The 19,925-nt window shown below is 43.8% G+C and overlaps 1 protein-coding gene across 1 annotated transcript in view; it reads left to right on the top strand.

Moving 5' to 3' along the window:
* The window catches only part of LOC110523069 (sorting nexin-30), a 58,189-nt gene extending 41,185 nt beyond the window's left edge, over positions 1-17,004 (top strand). Inside the window, exons 7-9 of the mRNA XM_036976553.1 lie at positions 4,449-4,541; positions 6,157-6,309; positions 15,493-17,004. Coding sequence (XP_036832448.1) covers positions 4,449-4,541; positions 6,157-6,309; positions 15,493-15,570 — 324 coding nt within the window. The 3' untranslated portion in view covers positions 15,571-17,004. The remainder of the gene's footprint in view (positions 1-4,448; positions 4,542-6,156; positions 6,310-15,492) is intronic.
* The last annotated feature ends 2,921 nt before the right edge of the window (positions 17,005-19,925 follow it).

Below are 19,925 nucleotides of genomic sequence, written 5' to 3'. Positions count from 1 at the left end.
AAACGATATCTTAACCGCCATCGATAAGAAACATTACTGTGCAGCCGTATTCATTGATCTGGCCAAGGCTTTCGACTCTGTCAATCACCACATCCTCATCGGCAGACTCAACAGCCTTGGTTTCTCAAATGATTGCCTCGCCTGGTTCACCAACTACTTCTCTGATAGAGTTCAGTGTGTCAAATCGGAGGGTCTGTTGTCCGGACCTCTGGCAGTCTCTATGGGGGTGCCACAGGGTTCAATTCTTGGACCGACTCTCTTCTCTGTATACATCAATGAGGTCGCTCTTGCTGCTGGTGAGTCTCTGATCCACCTCTACGCAGACGACACCATTCTGTATACTTCCGGCCCTTCTTTGGACACTGTGTTAACAACCCTCCAGGCAAGCTTCAATGCCATACAACTCTCCTTCCGTGGCCTCCAATTGCTCTTAAATACAAGTAAAACTAAATGCATGCTCTTCAACCGATCGCTACCTGCACCTACCCGCCTGTCCAACATCACTACTCTGGACGGCTCTGACTTAGAATACGTGGACAACTACAAATACTTAGGTGTCTGGTTAGACTGTAAACTCTCCTTCCAGACCCATATCAAACATCTCCAATCCAAAGTTAAATCTAGAATTGGCTTCCTATTTCGCAACAAAGCATCCTTCACTCATGCTGCCAAACATACCCTTGTAAAACTGACCATCCTACCAATCCTCGACTTTGGCGATGTAATTTACAAAATAGCCTCCAATACCCTACTCAACAAATTGGATGCAGTCTATCACAGTGCAATCCGTTTTGTCACCAAAGCCCCATATACTACCCACCATTGCGACCTGTACGCTCTCGTTGGCTGGCCCTCGCTTCATACTCGTCGCCAAACCCACTGGCTCCATGTCATCTACAAGACCCTGCTAGGTAAAGTCCCCCCTTATCTCAGCTCGCTGGTCACCATAGCATCTCCCACCTGTAGCACACGCTCCAGCAGGTATATCTCTCTAGTCACCCCCAAAACCAATTATTTCTTTGGCCGCCTCTCTTTCCAGTTCTCTGCTGCCAATGACTGGAACGAACTACAAAAATCTCTGAAACTGGAAACACTTATCTCCCTCACTAGCTTTAAGCACCAACTGTCAGAGCAGCTCACAGATTACTGCACCTGTACATAGCCCACCTATAATTTAGCCCTATCAACTACCTCTTTCCCAACTGTATTTTATTTATTTATTTATTTTGCTCCTTTGCACCCCATTATTTTTATTTCTACTTTGCACATTCTTCCATTGCAAAACTACCATTCCAGTGTTTTACTTGCTATATTGTATTTACCTTGCCACCAAGGCCTTTTTTGCCTTTACCTCCCTTCTCACCTCATTTGCTCACATTGTATATAGAATTGTTTATACTTTATTATTGACTGTATGTTTGTTTTACTCCATGTGTAACTCTGTGTTGTTGTATCTGTCGAACTGCTTTGCTTTATCTTGGCCAGGTCGCAATTGTAAATGAGAACTTGTTCTCAACTTGCCTACCTGGTTAAATAAAGGTAAAATAAAAAAATAAATAAAAAAAACCCCAGTCTTGTTTCAGTCACATCTCTCTACTAACTAACCCAGTCTTGTTTCAGTCACATCTCTCTACTAACTAACCCAGTCTTGTTTCAGTCACATCTCTCTACTAACTAACCCAGTCTTGTTTCAGTCACATCTCTCTACTAACTAACCCAGTCTTGTTTCAGTCACATCTCTCTACTAACTAACCCAGTCTTGTTTCAGTCACATCTCTCTACTAACTAACCCAGTCTTGTTTCAGTCACATCTCTCTACTAACTAACCCAGTCTTGTTTCAGTCACATCTCTCTACTAACTAACCCAGTCTTGTTTCAGTCACATCTCTCTACTAACTAACCCAGTCTTGTTTCAGTCACATCTCTCTACTAACTAACCCAGTCTTGTTTCAGTCACATCTCTCTACTAACTAACCCAGTCTTGTTTCAGTCACATCTCTCTACTAACTAACCCAGTCTTGTTTCAGTCACATCTCTCTACTAACTAACCCAGTCTTGTTTCAGTCACATCTCTCTACTAACTAACCCAGTCTTGTGTCAGTCACATCTCTCTACTAACTAACTAACCCAGTCTGGTTTCTAACCCAGTCTTGTTTCAGTCACATCTCTCTACTAACTAACCCAGTCTTGTTTCAGTCACATCTCTCTACTAACTAACCCAGTCTTGTTTCAGTCACATCTCTCTACTAACTAACCCAGTCTTGTTTCAGTCACATCTCTCTACTAACTAACCCAGTCTTGTTTCAGTCACATCTCTCTACTAACTAACCCGGTCTTGTTTCAGTCACATCTCTCTACTAACTAACCCAGTCTTGTTTCAGTCACATCTCTCTACTAACTAACCCAGTCTTGTTTCAGTCACATCTCTCTACTAACTAACCCAGTCTTGTTTCAGTCACATCTCTCTACTAACTAACCCAGTCTTGTTTCAGTCACATCTCTCTACTAACTAACCCAGTCTTGTTTCAGTCACATCTCTCTACTAACTAACCCAGTCTTGTTTCAGTCACATCTCTCTACTAACTGACCCAGTCTTGTTTCAGTCACATCTCTCTACTAACTAACCCAGTCTGGTTTCAGTCACATCTCTCTACTAACTAACCCAGTCTTGTTTCAGTCACATCTCTCTACTAACTAACTAACCCAGTCTGGTTTCTAACCCAGTCTTGTTTCAGTCACATCTCTCTACTAACTAACCCAGTCTTGTTTCAGTCACATCTCTCTACTAACTAACCCAGTCTTGTTTCAGTCACATCTCTCTACTAACTAACCCAGTCTTGTTTCAGTCACATCTCTCTACTAACTAACCCAGTCTTGTTTCAGTCACATCTCTCTACTAACTAACCCAGTCTTGTTTCAGTCACATCTCTCTACTAACTAACTAACCCAGTCTGGTTTCTAACCCAGTCTTGTTTCAGTCACATCTCTCTACTAACTAACCCAGTCGTGTTTCAGTCACATCTCTCTACTAACTAACCCAGTCTTGTTTCAGTCACATCTCTCTACTAACTAACCCAGTCTTGTTTCAGTCACATCTCTCTACTAACTAACCCAGTCTTGTTTCAGTCACATCTCTCTACTAACTAACCCAGTCTTGTTTCAGTCACATCTCTCTACTAACTAACCCAGTCTTGTTTCAGTCACATCTCTCTACTAACTAACCCAGTCTTGTTTCAGTCACATCTCTCTACTAACTAACCCAGTCTTGTTTCAGTCACATCTCTCTACTAACTTTCTAACCCAGTCTTGTTTCAGTCACATCTCTCTACTAACTAACCCAGTCTTGTTACAGTCACATCTCTCTACTAACTAACCCAGTCTTGTTTCAGTCACATCTCTCTACTAACTAACCCAGTCTTGTTTCAGTCACATCTCTCTACTAACTAACCCAGTCTTGTTTCAGTCACATCTCTCTACTAACTAACTAACCCAGTCTGGTTTCTAACCCAGTCTTGTTTCAGTCACATCTCTCTACTAACTAACCCAGTCTTGTTTCAGTCACATCTCTCTACTAACTAACCCAGTCTGATTTCTAACCCAGTCTTGTTTCAGTCACATCTCTCTACTAACTAACCCAGTCTGGTTTCAGTCACATCTCTCTAGTAACTAACCCAGTCTGGTTTCTAACCCAGTCTTGTTTCAGTCACATCTCTCTACTAACTAACCCAGTCTGGTTTCAGTCACATCTCTCTACTAACTAACCCAGTCTGGTTTCAGTCACATCTCTCTACTAACTAACCCAGTCTTGTTTCAGTCACATCTCTCTACTAACTAACCCAGTCTTGTTTCAGTCACATCTCTCTACTAACTAACCCAGTCTGGTTTCAGTCACATCTCTCTACTAACTAACCCAGTCTTGTTTCAGTCACATCTCTCTACTAACTAACCCAGTCTGGTTTCAGTCACATCTCTCTACTAACTAACCCAGTCTTGTTTCAGTCATATCTCTCTACTAACTAACCCAGTCTTGTTTCAGTCACATCTCTCTACTAACTAACCCAGTCTGGTTTCAGTCACATCTCTCTACTAACTAACCCAGTCTGGTTTCAGTCACATCTCTCTACTAACTAACCCAGTCTTGTTTCAGTCACATCTCTCTACCAACTAACCCAGTCTGGTTTCAGTCACATCTCTCTACTAACTAATCCAGTCTGGTTTCAGTCACATCTCTCTACTAACTAACCCAGTATTGTTTCAGTCACATCTCTCTACTAACTAACCCAGTCTTGTTTCTACAAGAGGAGTTGAGTTGAATAATTAGTTTTCCCTCCACCTTTAAAAACAGATATTAAACTATGATTTGAATAAGAAGTGTGGATTGTAATGATGAACAGTATGAATGTGAGAGTGGGATAGATGTAACATCTGGTGTCTTTCTGCTCTGCCAGGCTGTTCTGAAGAAGAGGGACAACGTCCAGGCAGAATATGAGGCCAAACTGGAAGCTGCTGCACTCCGGAAAGAAGAGAGACCAACAGCCAAGGTTAGTCTAGTCAACACTCAACGGGCTTTTGCCAAAAGTAGTGCACTATATAGAGAAATAGGGGGCCATTTTGAGATCCATAGGAGCCTACAGCAATGTTTCTAAACCAGTTACTCAAACACAGACGCGCTTAAACTTAGACAGCTTAGTTTAATAGCAGGTCATAAAACGAATAAGTACATGTTTTTCTGTGTCTGGTTGGATGAATCAGTTTTCCTCATACCTACAGTAGCTATGAAGAATGTGACATTCCTGAGCAGGCAAGCAACAAGTGTAGTTGACAGTGGTACAGTGGTAATGATCCAGTGCTAATTCTGTACTAAGTCAATGCTAATGCTAATGATCTAGGCTTGCACTAAATCAATGCTAATGATCGAGGCTTGCACTAAGTCAATGCTAATGCTAATGATCTAGGCTTGCACTAAGTCAATGCTAATGATCTAGGCTTGCACTAAGTCAATGCTAATGCTAATGATCTAGGCTTGCACTAAATCAGAGGCTAATGCTAATGATCGAGGCTTGCACTAAGTCAATGCTAATGCTAATGATCGAGGCTTGCACTAAGTCAGTGCTAATGCTAATGATCTAGGCTTGCACTAAATAAGAGGCTAATGCTAATGATCTAGGCTTGCACTAAATCAATGCTAATGATCGAGGCTTGCACTAAGTCAATGCTAATGCTAATGATCTAGGCTTGCACTAAGTCAATGCTAATGATCTAGGCTTGCACTAAGTCAATGCTAATGCTAATGATCTAGGCTTGCACTAAATCAGAGGCTAATGCTAATGATCGAGGCTTGCACTAAGTCAATGCTAATGCTAATGATCGAGGCTTGCACTAAGTCAGTGCTAATGCTAATGATCTAGGCTTGCACTAAGTCAATGCTAATGCTAATGATCTAGGCTTTTCCCCAACCATTCCTTTAGCCCTTTTTAGCGTAGTGCTATGCCCATTGAAGCAGACTCCAAGCAGAGCCACATGCCCATAAAGCCTTGCTTCGAGCGCTATGGTATGTGTCCCTAGCAGTTTACCCATAGTGCCTTGCTTCGAGTGCTGCGGTATGTGTCCCTAGCAGTTTACCCATAGTGCCTTGCTTCGAGCGCTGTGGTATGTGTCCCTAGCAGTTTACCCATAGTGCCTTGCTTCGAGTGCTGTGTCCCTAGCAGTTTACCCATACTCCCATGCATATTTCTGTTAGTTCTGTTCCCTGTCCTCTCTACAGCAGGTGCTTAGTTCTGTTCCCTGTCCCCTCTCTACAGCAGGTGCCTAGTTCTGTCCCCTCTCTACAACAGGTGCTTAGTTCTGTCCCCTGTCCCCTCTCTACAGCAGGTGCTTAGTTCTGTCCCCTCTCTACAGCAGGTGCTTAGTTCTGTCCCCTTTCTACAACAGGTGCTTAGTTCTGTCCCCTGTCCTCTCTACAGCAGGTGCTTAGTTCTGTCCCCTCTCTACAACAGGTGCTTAGTTCTGTCCCCTGTCCTCTCTACAGCAGGTGCTTAGTTCTGTCCCCTCTCTACAGCAGGTACTTAGTTCTGTCCCCTGTCCCCTCTCTACAGCAGGTACTTAGTTATGTCCCCTCTACTGCAGGTGCTTAGTTCTGTCCCCTCTCTACAACAGGTGCCTACAGACGTGGAGAAGTGCCAGGACAGAGTGGAGTGTTTTAACGCTGACCTGAAGTCAGACTGGGACCAGTGGCAGAACAACAAGACACAAGACTTCAGACAGTTACTCACTGGCATGGCAGACCACAACATCCAGTACTATGAGAAGGTAACAGCAGGAGACTACTGGCTCATGTTATCATATGTCCATTTAATACAGGTGGTAGTACAGGGTGCAAAGGGAAGCGTTTCTTATTGATCCAATTTTCAGTAATATCATCAAAATCAATTCATCATATTAAGTTTTTAAGCTCGTTACGTCGTTTTTACCTGTCTATTATATATTTTAAACAATTATTAAGTATAACTAATTTTCCTAAAACATAATTTGATAACGATACTGTTGCTGCTTCCTGTTTGGGTGTCAAAGCACTGTTTTTTTAATGTCCAAATTCATAATCAATATGTTGAATTTAAGTTCTATGTCTTGGTCTTCGACATACAGCATCACAAACACGTGTCGCACTTGGGATGACTTATACTGTATTTAGCTAAATTAGTACCTGAGAAACATCAACATTTACCAAGTGGACACTCCTAAACCGGTATTGAATAGCTTGTTCTACTGTAATCAATAGTGTGCGCAAATTAATCCCCCACGGTTAAATACAAAATATATTGACATTGTATAGAAAGCATTGAATATTATAGTAAATCTAGAAATTGGACTGGCACCAATGTACCATTTGCTCTAAAAGACAAAACACAAGGAACTAACTAACTAAACTATATGACATATACCTGTTGATACCACTGCTGGCTTGCTTCTGAAGCTAAGCAGGGTTGGTCCTGGTCAGTCCCTGGATGGGAGACCAGATGCTGCTGGAAGTGGTGTTGGAGGGCCAGTAGGAGGCACTCTTTCCTCTGGTCTAAAAAATATCCCAATGCCCCAGGGCAGTGATTGGGGACACTGCCCTGTGTTGGGTGCCGTCTTTCGAATGGGACGTTAAATGGGTGTTCTGACTCTCTGAGTTCATTAAAGATCCCATGACACTTATCGTAAGAGTTGGGGTGTTAGCCCCGGTGTCCTGACTCTCTGTGGTCATTAAAGATCCCATGGCACTTATCGTAAGACTAGGGGTGTTAACCCCGGTGTCCTGGCTAAATTCCCAATCTGGCCATCAAACCATCACGGTCACCTAATAATCCCCAGTTTACAATTGGCTCATTCATCTCCCTCCTCTCCCCTGTAACTATTCCCCAGGTTGTTTCTGTAAATGAGATGTTCTCAGTCAAATTACCTGGTAAAATAACAGATAAATAAAATAAAAATAGATGATAAGATGTAGTAGCTCCGTGTTTATGGTAGATGACCCATTTGAGAATGAAACGCAACACTTTGCCAAAGCACAGCCCCCACACCGCTAGAGGGATATCTTCAACCACCAACTTACCATCCTGAGACAAGGCCGAGTATAGCCCACAAAGATCTCCCCCACGGCACAACCCAAGGGGAGGCGCCAACCCGGACAGAAAGATCACGTAAGTGACTCAACCCACTCAGGTGACGCACCCCTTCCAGGGACGGCATGGAAGAGCACCAGTAAGCCAGTGACTCAGCCCCCGTAATAGGGTTAGAGGCAGAGAATCCCAGTGGAAAGAGCAGCAGAGACAGTAAGGGCGGTTCGTTGCTCCAGTGCCTTTCGGTTCACCTTCACACTCCTGGGCCAGACTACACTCAATCATATGACCTACTGAAGAGATGAGTCTTCAATAAAGACGTAACCTTTCTAGCGTCAACATTCCGCTGAAAAGGCAGCGCGCGAAACGCAAAATTAATTTTGGGAAATATGTAACCTTCAGACATTAACAAGTCCAATACAGCAAATGAAAGATAAACATCTTGTTAATCTACCCATCGTGTCTGATTTAAAAAAAAATGCTTTACAGCGAAAGCACCACATATGATTATGTTAGGCCACTGCCAAGTCGTAAAAACACAGCCATTTTTCCAGCCGAAGATAGGAGTCACAAAAAGCAGAAATATAGATAAAATTAATCATTAACCTTTGATGATCTTCATCAGATGACACTCATAGGACATCATGTTACACAATACATGTCTGTTTTGTTCGATAATGTGCATATTTATATCCAAAAATCTCAGTTTACATTGGCACCTTACGTGCATTAATGTTTTGATTTCAAAACATCCGGTGATTTTGCAGAAATACTCATAATAAACATTGATTAAAGATACAAGTGTTATTCACAGAATTAAAGATAGACTTCTCCTTAATGCAACCGCTGTGTCAGATTAAAAAAAAAAAGCATAATCTGAGAACGGCGCTCAGAACCAAAAACACCCAGAGGAATATCCTCCATTTTGGAGTCAACAGAGTTAGAAACAACACCATAAATATTCACTTACCTTTGATGATCTTCATCAGAAGGCATTCCCAGGATTCCCAGTTTGACAATAAATGACTGATTTGTTCCATGAAGTTCCATAAAGTCTGTCATTTATGTCCAAATAGCCACTTGTTGTTAGCGTGTTCAGCCCAGTAATCCATCTTCATGAGGCACAGGCACTTCATCCAGACAAACCTCTAAAAGTTCCATTACAGTCCTTCAGAAACATGTCAAACGATGTATGGAATCAATCTTTAGGATGTTTTTAACATAAAACATCAATAATGTTCCAACCAGAGAATTCCTTCAGAAAAGTTCTGGAACTCTGTCGGGAGCGCGCGTCATGAGACCAAGGCTCTCTGCCAGACCACTGACTCAGAGGTCTCATGAGCCCCTCCTTTATAGTAGAATCTTCACTCAAGTTTCTAAAGACGGTTGACATCTAGTGGAAGCCGTAGGAAGTGCAACTTGATCCATATCTCAATGTGTATTCAGTAGGCCAAGCTTTGAAAAACTACAAACCTCAATGTCCCACTTTCTGTTTGGATTTCTTCTCAGGTTTTTGCCTGCCATATGAATTCTGTTATACTCACAGACATCATTCAAACAGTTTTAGAAACTTCAGACTGTTTTCTATCCAATAGTAATAATAATATGCATATATTACCATCTGGGACAGAGTAGGAGGCAGTTCACTCTGGGCACGCTATTCATCCAAAAGTGAAAATGCTGCCCCCTATCCCAAAAAGGTTAATCACGTAACTGTAATTAACGAGGAAGTCGGGGCACCTAGGAAAATATTCAGATTTCTAATTTAAGTTATACTTTTCCTAATATAACTTTTCAGATATTTTAATATTTGATCAATTAGTCTTCTGATTAATAAGTAGTTTAATCACGTAATAATAATTACAGAGTTATTTGATAAATAGGTCTTCAGTTTTAATGATGCCAAAGACACGACAGTCTCCACCTGTTGTATTTGATTTGATTTGAACGTTCTCCGTCCCTACGAGGCTGAACGTTCTCCATCCCTACTAGTGTTTCAGTGCAGCAGGCTGAACGTTCTCCATCCCTACTAGTGTTTCAGTGCAGCAGGCTGAACGTTCTCCATCCCTACTAGTGTTTCAGTGCAGCAGGCTGAACGTTCTCCGTCCCTACTAGTGTTTCAGTGCAGCAGGCTGAACGTTCTCCGTCGCTACGAGGCTGAACGTTCTCCGTCCCTACTAGTGTTTCAGTGCAGCAGGCTGAACGTTCTCCGTCGCTACGAGGCTGAACGTTCTCCATCCCTACGAGGCTGAACGTTCTCCATCCCTACGAGTGTTTCAGTGCAGCAGGCTGAACGTTCTCCGTCCCTACTAGTGTTTCAGTGCAGCAGGCTGAACGTTCTCCATCCCTACTAGTGTTTCAGTGCAGCAGGCTGAACGTTCTCCGTCGCTACGAGGCTGAACGTTCTCCATCCCTACTAGTGTTTCAGTGCAGCAGGCTGAACGTTCTCCATCCCTACTAGTGTTTCAGTGCAGCAGGCTGAACGTTCTCCGTCCCTACGAGGCTGAACGTTCTCCGTCCCTACGAGGCTGAACGTTCTCCGTCCCTACGAGGCTGAACGTTCTCCGTCCCTACGAGGCTGAACGTTCTCCATCCCTACGAGGCTGAACGTTCTCCATCCCTACTAGTGTTTCAGTGCAGCAGGCTGAACGTTCTCCGTCCCTACGAGGCTGAACGTTCTCCGTCCCTACGAGGCTGAACGTTCTCCGTCCCTACGAGGCTGAACGTTCTCCGTCCCTACGAGGCTGAACGTTCTCCGTCCCTACGAGGCTGAACGTTCTCCATCCCTACTAGTGTTTCAGGTCAGCTGAACCTGGTTGAATAAATAAAGGAAAAACAAACAGTAACATATTCTAACTAGATGTATTAAAGCCCTTTGGTGACTTGTGACATTGAAACTAACAGGGCCTGGGCCAACAGGAAGTAGGAATGGGCTGTAGAGGAACTAAGGATGACTTTAGAAACCTTTTCATCTCATGTCTTTTGATGCATTCAGTGTCATTCTGGTGCCTACTGTCTGTGTGTTTCAGTGTCATTCTGGTGCCTACTGTCTGTGTGTTTCAGTGTCATTCTGGTGCCTACTGTCTGTGTGTTTCAGTGTCATTCTGGTGCCTACTGTCTGTGTGTTTCAGTGTCATTCTGGTGCCTACTGTCTGTGTGTTTCAGTGTCATTCTGGTGCCTACTGTCTGTGTGTTTCAGTGTCATTCTGGTGCCTACTGTCTGTGTGTTTCAGTGTCATTCTGGTGCCTACTGTCTGTGTGTTTCAGTGTCATTCTGGTGCCTACTGTCTGTGTGTTTCAGTGTCATTCTGGTGCCTACTGTCTGTGTGTTTCAGTGTCATTCTGGTGCCTACTGTCTGTGTGTTTCAGTGTCATTCTGGTGCCTACTGTCTGTGTGTTTCAGTGTCATTCTGGTGCCTACTGTCTGTGTGTTTCAGTGTCATTCTGGTGCCTACTGTCTGTGTGTTTCAGTGTCATTCTGGTGCCTACTGTCCGTGTGTTTCAGTGTCATTCTGGTGCCTACTGTCTGTGTGTTTCAGTGTCATTCTGGTGCCTACTGTCTGTGTGTTTCAGTGTCATTCTGGTGCCTACTGTCCGTGTGTTTCAGTGTCATTCTGGTGCCTACTGTCTGTGTGTTTCAGTGTCATTCTGGTGCCTACTGTCTGTGTGTTTCAGTGTCATTCTGGTGCCTACTGTCTGTGTGTTTCAGTGTCATTCTGGTGCCTACTGTCTGTGTGTTTCAGTGTCATTCTGGTGCCTACTGTCTGTGTGTTTCAGTGTCATTCTGGTGCCTACTGTCTGTGTGTTTCAGTGTCATTCTGGTGCCTACTGTCTGTGTGTTTCAGTGTCATTCTGGTGCCTACTGTCTGTGTGTTTCAGTGTCATTCTGGTGCCTACTGTCTGTGTGTTTCAGTGTCATTCTGGTGCCTACTGTCTGTGTGTTTCAGTGTCATTCTGGTGCCTACTGTCTGTGTGTTTCAGTGTCATTCTGGTGCCTACTGTCTGTGTGTTTCAGTGTCATTCTGGTGCCTACTGTCTGTGTGTTTCAGTGTCATTCTGGTGCCTACTGTCTGTGTGTTTCAGTGTCATTCTGGTGCCTACTGTCTGTGTGTTTCAGTGTCATTCTGGTGCCTACTGTCTGTGTGTTTCAGTGTCATTCTGGTGCCTACTGTCTGTGTGTTTCAGTGTCATTCTGGTGCCTACTGTCTGTGTGTTTCAGTGTCATTCTGGTGCCTACTGTCTGTGTGTTTCAGTGTCATTCTGGTGCCTACTGTCTGTGTGTTTCAGTGTCATTCTGGTGCCTACTGTCTGTGTGTTTCAGTGTCATTCTGGTGCCTACTGTCTGTGTGTTTCAGTGTCATTCTGGTGCCTACTGTCTGTGTGTTTCAGTGTCATTCTGGTGCCTACTGTCTGTGTGTTTCAGTGTCATTCTGGTGCCTACTGTCTGTGTGTTTCAGTGTCATTCTGGTGCCTACTGTCTGTGTGTTTCAGTGTCATTCTGGTGCCTACTGTCTGTGTGTTTCAGTGTCATTCTGGTGCCTACTGTCTGTGTGTTTCAGTGTCATTCTGGTGCCTACTGTCTGTGTGTTTCAGTGTCATTCTGGTGCCTACTGTCTGTGTGTTTCAGTGTCATTCTGGTGCCTACTGTCTGTGTGTTTCAGTGTCATTCTGGTGCCTACTGTCTGTGTGTTTCAGTGTCATTCTGGTGCCTACTGTCTGTGTGTTTCAGTGTCATTCTGGTGCCTACTGTCTGTGTGTTTCAGTGTCATTCTGGTGCCTACTGTCTGTGTGTTTCAGTGTCATTCTGGTGCCTACTGTCTGTGTGTTTCAGTGTCATTCTGGTGCCTACTGTCTGTGTGTTTCAGTGTCATTCTGGTGCCTACTGTCTGTGTGTTTCAGTGTCATTCTGGTGCCTACTGTCTGTGTGTTTCAGTGTCATTCTGGTGCCTACTGTCTGTGTGTTTCAGTGTCATTCTGGTGCCTACTGTCCGTGTGTTTCAGTGTCATTCTGGTGCCTACTGTCTGTGTGTTTCAGTGTCATTCTGGTGCCTACTGTCTGTGTGTTTCAGTGTCATTCTGGTGCCTACTGTCCGTGTGTTTCAGTGTCATTCTGGTGCCTACTGTCTGTGTGTTTCAGTGTCATTCTGGTGCCTACTGTCTGTGTGTTTCAGTGTCATTCTGGTGCCTACTGTCTGTGTGTTTCAGTGTCATTCTGGTGCCTACTGTCTGTGTGTTTCAGTGTCATTCTGGTGCCTACTGTCTGTGTGTTTCAGTGTCATTCTGGTGCCTACTGTCTGTGTGTTTCAGTGTCATTCTGGTGCCTACTGTCTGTGTGTTTCAGTGTCATTCTGGTGCCTACTGTCTGTGTGTTTCAGTGTCATTCTGGTGCCTACTGTCTGTGTGTTTCAGTGTCATTCTGGTGCCTACTGTCTGTGTGTTTCAGTGTCATTCTGGTGCCTACTGTCTGTGTGTTTCAGTGTCATTCTGGTGCCTACTGTCTGTGTGTTTCAGTGTCATTCTGGTGCCTACTGTCTGTGTGTTTCAGTGTCATTCTGGTGCCTACTGTCTGTGTGTTTCAGTGTCATTCTGGTGCCTACTGTCTGTGTGTTTCAGTGTCATTCTGGTGCCTACTGTCTGTGTGTTTCAGTGTCATTCTGGTGCCTACTGTCTGTGTGTTTCAGTGTCATTCTGGTGCCTACTGTCTGTGTGTTTCAGTGTCATTCTGGTGCCTACTGTCTGTGTGTTTCAGTGTCATTCTGGTGCCTACTGTCTGTGTGTTTCAGTGTCATTCTGGTGCCTACTGTCTGTGTGTTTCAGTGTCATTCTGGTGCCTACTGTCTGTGTGTTTCAGTGTCATTCTGGTGCCTACTGTCTGTGTGTTTCAGTGTCATTCTGGTGCCTACTGTCTGTGTGTTTCAGTGTCATTCTGGTGCCTACTGTCTGTGTGTTTCAGTGTCATTCTGGTGCCTACTGTCTGTGTGTTTCAGTGTCATTCTGGTGCCTACTGTCTGTGTGTTTCAGTGTCATTCTGGTGCCTACTGTCTGTGTGTTTCAGTGTCATTCTGGTGCCTACTGTCTGTGTGTTTCAGTGTCATTCTGGTGCCTACTGTCTGTGTGTTTCAGTGTGTTAACACGGCCATCTCTCTGTGTGTTTCAGTGTGTTAACACGGCCATCTCTCTGTGTGTTTCAGTGTGTTAACATTACCATCTCTCTGTGTGTTTCAGTGTGTTAACATTACCATCTCTCTGTGTATTTCAGTGTGTTAACATGACCATCTCTCTGTGTGTTTCAGTGTGTTAACACGACCATCTCTCTGTGTGTTAACACGACCATCTCTCTGTGTGTTAACACGACCATCTCTCTGTGTGTTTCAGTGTGTTAACACGACCATCTCTCTGTGTGTTTCAGTGTGTTAACACGACCATCTCTCTGTGTGTTTCAGTGTGTTAACACGACCATCTCTCTGTGTGTTAACACGACCATCTCTCTGTGTGTTTCAGTGTGTTAACACGGCCATCTCTCTGTGTGTTTCAGTGTGTTAACACGGCCATCTCTCTGTGTGTTTCAGTGTGTTAACACGGCCATCTCTCTGTGTGTTTCAGTGTGTTAACATGACCATCTCTCTGTGTGTTAACACGACCATCTCTCTGTGTGTTTCAGTGTGTTAACACGACCATCTCTCTGTGTGTTTCAGTGTGTTAACACGACCATCTCTCTGTGTGTTTCAGTGTGTTAACACGACCATCTCTCTGTGTGTTAACACGACCATCTCTCTGTGTGTTAACACGACCATCTCTCTGTGTGTTTCAGTGTGTTAACACGACCATCTCTCTGTGTGTTTCAGTGTGTTAACACGACCATCTCTCTGTGTGTTTCAGTGTGTTAACACGACCATCTCTCTGTGTGTTTCAGTGTGTTAACATGACCATCTCTCTGTGTGTTAACACGACCATCTCTCTGTGTGTTTCAGTGTGTTAACACGACCATCTCTCTGTGTGTTAACACGACCATCTCTCTGTGTGTTAACACGACCATCTCTCTGTGTGTTTCTGTGTGTTAACACGACCATCTCTCTGTGTGTTTCAGTGTGTTAACACGACCATCTCTCTGTGTGTTTCAGTGTGTTAACACGACCATCTCTCTGTGTGTTTCAGTGTGTTAACACGACCATCTCTCTGTGTGTTAACACGACCATCTCTCTGTGTGTTAACACGACCATCTCTCTGTGTGTTTCAGTGTGTTAACACGACCATCTCTCTGTGTGTTTCAGTGTGTTAACACGACCATCTCTCTGTGTGTTTCAGTGTGTTAACACGACCATCTCTCTGTGTGTTAACACGACCATCTCTCTGTGTGTTAACACGACCATCTCTCTGTGTGTTTCAGTGTGTTAACACGACCATCTCTCTGTGTGTTTCAGTGTGTTAACACGGCCATCTCTCTGTGTGTTAACACGACCATCTCTCTGTGTGTTTCAGTGTGTTAACACGACCATCTCTCTGTGTGTTAACACGACCATCTCTCTGTGTGTTTCAGTGTGTTAACACGACCATCTCTCTGTGTGTTTCAGTGTGTTAACACGGCCATCTCTCTGTGTGTTTCAGTGTGTTAACACGGCCATCTCTCTGTGTGTTTCAGTGTGTTAACATGACCATCTCTCTGTGTGTTAACACGACCATCTCTCTGTGTGTTTCAGTGTGTTAACACGACCATCTCTCTGTGTGTTTCAGTGTGTTAACACAACCATCTCTCTGTGTGTTTCAGTGTGTTAACACGACCATCTCTCTGAGTGTTAACACGACCATTTCTCTGTGTGTTTCAGTGTGTTAACACGACCATCTCTCTGTGTGTTTCAGTGTGTTAACACAACCATTTCTCTGTGCGTTTCAGTGCCTTGCAGCGTGGGAGTCTGTCATTCCAGTATTACAGGACAAGCAACCACAGGAGACAGAAACAGAGGAAGACTGACACGGCCAGCTCCCCTTTGGAGCACATTGGAAAGTGGACATAACATCTCAAACACTTCTCTACCCGAGTTTCCAGTGTCACACACAGACACAGATACTCTCGACGGGAGATGACCAAGGAAATGGGCTTTTGGGTCTACAGACTGAAGTCCTCTTTAGTTTTGGTGTTTCTATATGTGAAACCCAGTCAGTCGGAACGTCCCTTCCTGCCTGCTGGGCATTGTCTCACGTCAGGTAGCGCAACGGCCACCTGCACTCATCTGTCTGATAACTTGCGAACACTCATGGGATAGCTAAAAAGAAGTTTGGCCACAATATGCTGTGCTAACATCCCGAATGTTAGCACAGCATATTGTGGCCAAACTTCTTTTTAGCTATCACCCTGGAGTCAGGTTTAATCTGACCAGAAAATATCACCCTGAAGTCAGATTTAATCTGACCAGAAATATCACCCTGGAGTCAGGTTTAATCTGACCAGAAATATCACCCTGGAGTCAGATTTAATCTGACCAGAAATATCACCCTGGAGTCAGATTTAATCTGACCAGAAATATCACCCTGGAGTCAGATTTAATCTGACCAGAAATATCACCCTGGAGTCAGGTTTAATCTGACCAGAAAATATCACCCTGAAGCTAATAAATCTTCACTACCTAATTCTACATCTAACGAAGGTGTTATGTGGTTGGAAGAATCAGTATTTATGAAATTCGTAATGTACACTAAAATTAGCTAGCTAACGCGTCAGCTACAGTAGCTAGTGTCTGCTTGCTGGCTGTACCAGTCTCAAATCAATCCATAATGAAAGGCAGGGATGCTAACAATGCGAGTTCACACACACTCAATGCTGAAAATCCTAGTAAATTCTAGCTAATGCACAAACGAGTTTTCATGATATCTTGTTCTGCTGTGATTTAGTGTGCCGAGTTCTACAGCACAGCTGAATGTAGCAAGGCACATTGCCAGCTGTCAGACCTGCTGATTTCTGAGAACAGTCCCAGAACTTTGGTGCCTTACAAGCTGGCAAACTATCTACCGTATGGCCATTCAAACAAGCCCTGCACTCCACTGCTAACTGGAGTTTACTCAAGTGATTGGGTTTCCGTAGTATCCCGTGTGTCATAGCTACAGAGAGAGAGTTATTTTCAGAATTAGGAACTAGAATTAGGCAGAAGAGCAAAATGTAGATTATTAGAGATGTGTTCCACGTCCTACGTGACAGATCGGTTGAGGGATGAGCCCCCCGTAGGAGGGACGCTATCTGACGTGAGACAATGGCCTGCTGGGAAGAGCCATGGAGCAGAGTGGATGGCTCTCTCTCTCTCTACTCTCTGTCTGTCTCTCTCTACTCTCTCTCTACTCTCTACTCTCAATCCCTACTCTCTCTCTCCTCTCTCTCTCTACTCTCTCTCTCCCTCTACTCTCTCTCTCTACCTCTCTCTCTCTACCTCTCTCTCTCTCTCTCTCTCTCTCTCTCTCTCTCTCTACCTCTCTCTCTCTACCTCTCTCTCTACCTCTCTCTCTCTACCTCTCTCTCCCTCTACTCTCTCTCTACCTCTCTCTACTCTCTCTCCCTCTACTCTCTCTCTCACTCACTCTCTCTCCCTCTACTCTCTCTCTCACTCACTCTCTCTCCCTCTACTCTCTCTCTCACTCTCTCAATCTCCCTCTACTCTCTCTCTCTACTCTCTCTCCCTCTACTCTCTCTCTCACTCACTCTCTCTCCCTCTACTCTCTCTCTCACTCACTCTCTCTCACTCACTCTCTCTCCCTCTACTCTCTCTCTCACTCTCTCAATCTCCCTCTACTCTCTCTCTCTACTCTCTCTCCCTCTTCTCTCTCTCTCTCTACCTCTCTCTCCCTCTACTCTCTCTCTCACTCACTCTCTCTCCCTCTACTCTCTCTCTCACTCACTCTCTCTCAATCTCCCTCTACTCTCTCTAGTCTCTCTCTACTCTCTCTCTACTCTCTCTACTCTCTCTCTACTGTCTCTCTCTACTCTCTCTCTACTCTCTCTACTCTCTCTCTCTCTCTACTCTCTCTACCTCTCTCTCTCTCTCTCACTCACTCACTCACTCACTCACTCACTCTCTCTCTCTCCCTCTACTCTCTCTACTCTCTCTCTACTCTGTCTCTCTCTCTCTACCCTCTCTCACTCCCCCTCTACTCTCTCTACTCTCTCTCTACTCTGTCTCTCTCTCTCTCTACTCTCTCTCTACTCTGTCTCTCTCTCTCTCTCTCTCTCTACTCTCTCTGTACTCTCTGTACTCTTTCTTCTCTCTCTACTCTCTCTCTCTCTCTCTCTACCCTCTCTCACTCCCCCTCTACTCTGACTACTCTCTCTCTACTCTGTCTGTCTGGAAGCCCTGTTCTGTACCTTGTTGCACACCAAAATAGCCTGGGTTGTATTCACTAGAAACCAAACAGAAGAAAACAGACTACCTGAACTTGTCCAAAAAGGAAACTCATTTTTGTTGCTGAACGCTTTCCGTGTGTTTAACGTTTTGCTACGTTGTGCACTAATGAACATGACCCTGATACCGTAGACAGGCTGTCCTATAGAAGCGTTCTGTCCCACCGACCAGCCAAAGGATTAGCGAATGTAGAGACCAAACTAATATTAGGGTGTCCAAAACACCCTTTGGGGATGAAGTTTCACTTTCTTATGTTTTATAACACATTTTACAGAGACAAATACGATTATTTATGTTCTGACTCGTTCAGTGGGGTTCTCTTTAACATATCCTTAACATTATATCAGAAAGTAGGATTTTTTTTGTAACCTAACATCTGATGATAACCACCTGGCTCTGTTGACGTTGCAGTGCACGTTTCTCCTAACAACTTTTGAGGATTTTACATTTTGTTGTCGTCGTCTTCAAAGTTGTTTCCGCGTGTGACACAAAAAAAAAAAACAGCCAAATTTGACACGAACTGAATTAAAATGTAAAAGGCTTGAAAATAAATAGCTCGGCATACGCTCAGTGCTCTGTACACATTTCACAGAGAAACGCTTTGGGTTTTTTTTTGTGAGAAAGCTTTGAAAAAGAACAGGAATTTTTTAATGAATATGAAAATACTATGTCATATCTCAAAATTGATATTTATGTTACATCTAGATTGTTTTATGTCCTGTCGGAGTTGAGAAGAGAGATGAAGAGTTCAACGGGAAAGGGATCCTGCCACTTTAGCTGATTCTATTTTACAGATTTTTCTACACAATTAACATATTATTACCGATTGGTCAAAAGATGCGTTTTTGATTGGACACCCTATAAATATGCACAGTGTTTCTTTTCTGTTAGAAGGTTGTAGTCTGTTGAGAACGGTTGGTTGCCAATTATCTTTTTGTAAACAATGCAGGTGTTTGATGGTCTTCGATGCCCAAAGCCCTTGAAGAGTCCAGCATCTTCATCATGTTTTTTATCATGTTGTTGTTGACACACTCACAGAACCAGCCGTGCAGGAGAGTAGAGCAGCAATCCTCTGGCCGAAGAGGAAACCTACCTAACATACTGTCTAACGTTTCCTGGTTGGTGTTCTGACTCCCACACCTATTCACTAGGAACCAAACGTAAGCAAACAGGCTGCTCACACAGGATTTGATTCTGGGGTGCCAAGATTACACCACACCATACCAGACTCTTCCTCCTGTGCCCAATAGCCTGGGGATGAGGTCAAAGGTTAACTGGTATGAATCCATGTTAGCGTCTCAAATACCCCTCCTATCTAGTGTGCTACTGTTGACCAGGATTCTGGTAGTGCAATATATATAGGAAATAGGATGCAATTTTGGGACGCAGACATGTAGTGCCAAATCGTGTTGGACTGCCTCTTCCTCCCTCCCCTATCCACTGTCATGTAACACAGTGTGGTTGTTGACATGGATTTGATGATATCTCTGTTCACTACTCAGCTATCTGCAGCTGGGACATTACACAAAACCGGTACGATTTTTTTTTAAACCAAAATAAATACTTATTTCTGAGCACCTCACGACATTAAGGACATATTGAACCTCTTCAGAAAACATATTTTTCCATCTCAGGCAAGAAAAGCCCTGTTATTATCAGCCATTTTCTTCTGATATGGACACGATTTGTCCTTTTATGGACACTGTGAAAGTTGTCTGGATGTGATTATAACATACACTTGTAATAAAATTAATATTTCACATGTCAACAGGTCATCTTACTGAACAGGTCATTTTACTGAACAGGTCAACAGGTCATCTTACTGAACAGGTCATTTTACTGAACATAGAATTTTACTGAACAGTTCAACAGGTCATTTTACTCAACCGGTCATTTTACTCAACAGGTAATTTTACTCAACAGGTCATCTTACTGAATAGGT

The sequence above is a fragment of the Oncorhynchus mykiss genome, chromosome 5 (assembly GCF_013265735.2).
Source record: "Oncorhynchus mykiss isolate Arlee chromosome 5, USDA_OmykA_1.1, whole genome shotgun sequence".
Classification (NCBI taxonomy): domain Eukaryota; kingdom Metazoa; phylum Chordata; class Actinopteri; order Salmoniformes; family Salmonidae; genus Oncorhynchus; species Oncorhynchus mykiss.
Note: the sequence above shows the minus strand (reverse complement) of the source record. Positions and strands in the feature narration are given on the sequence as shown.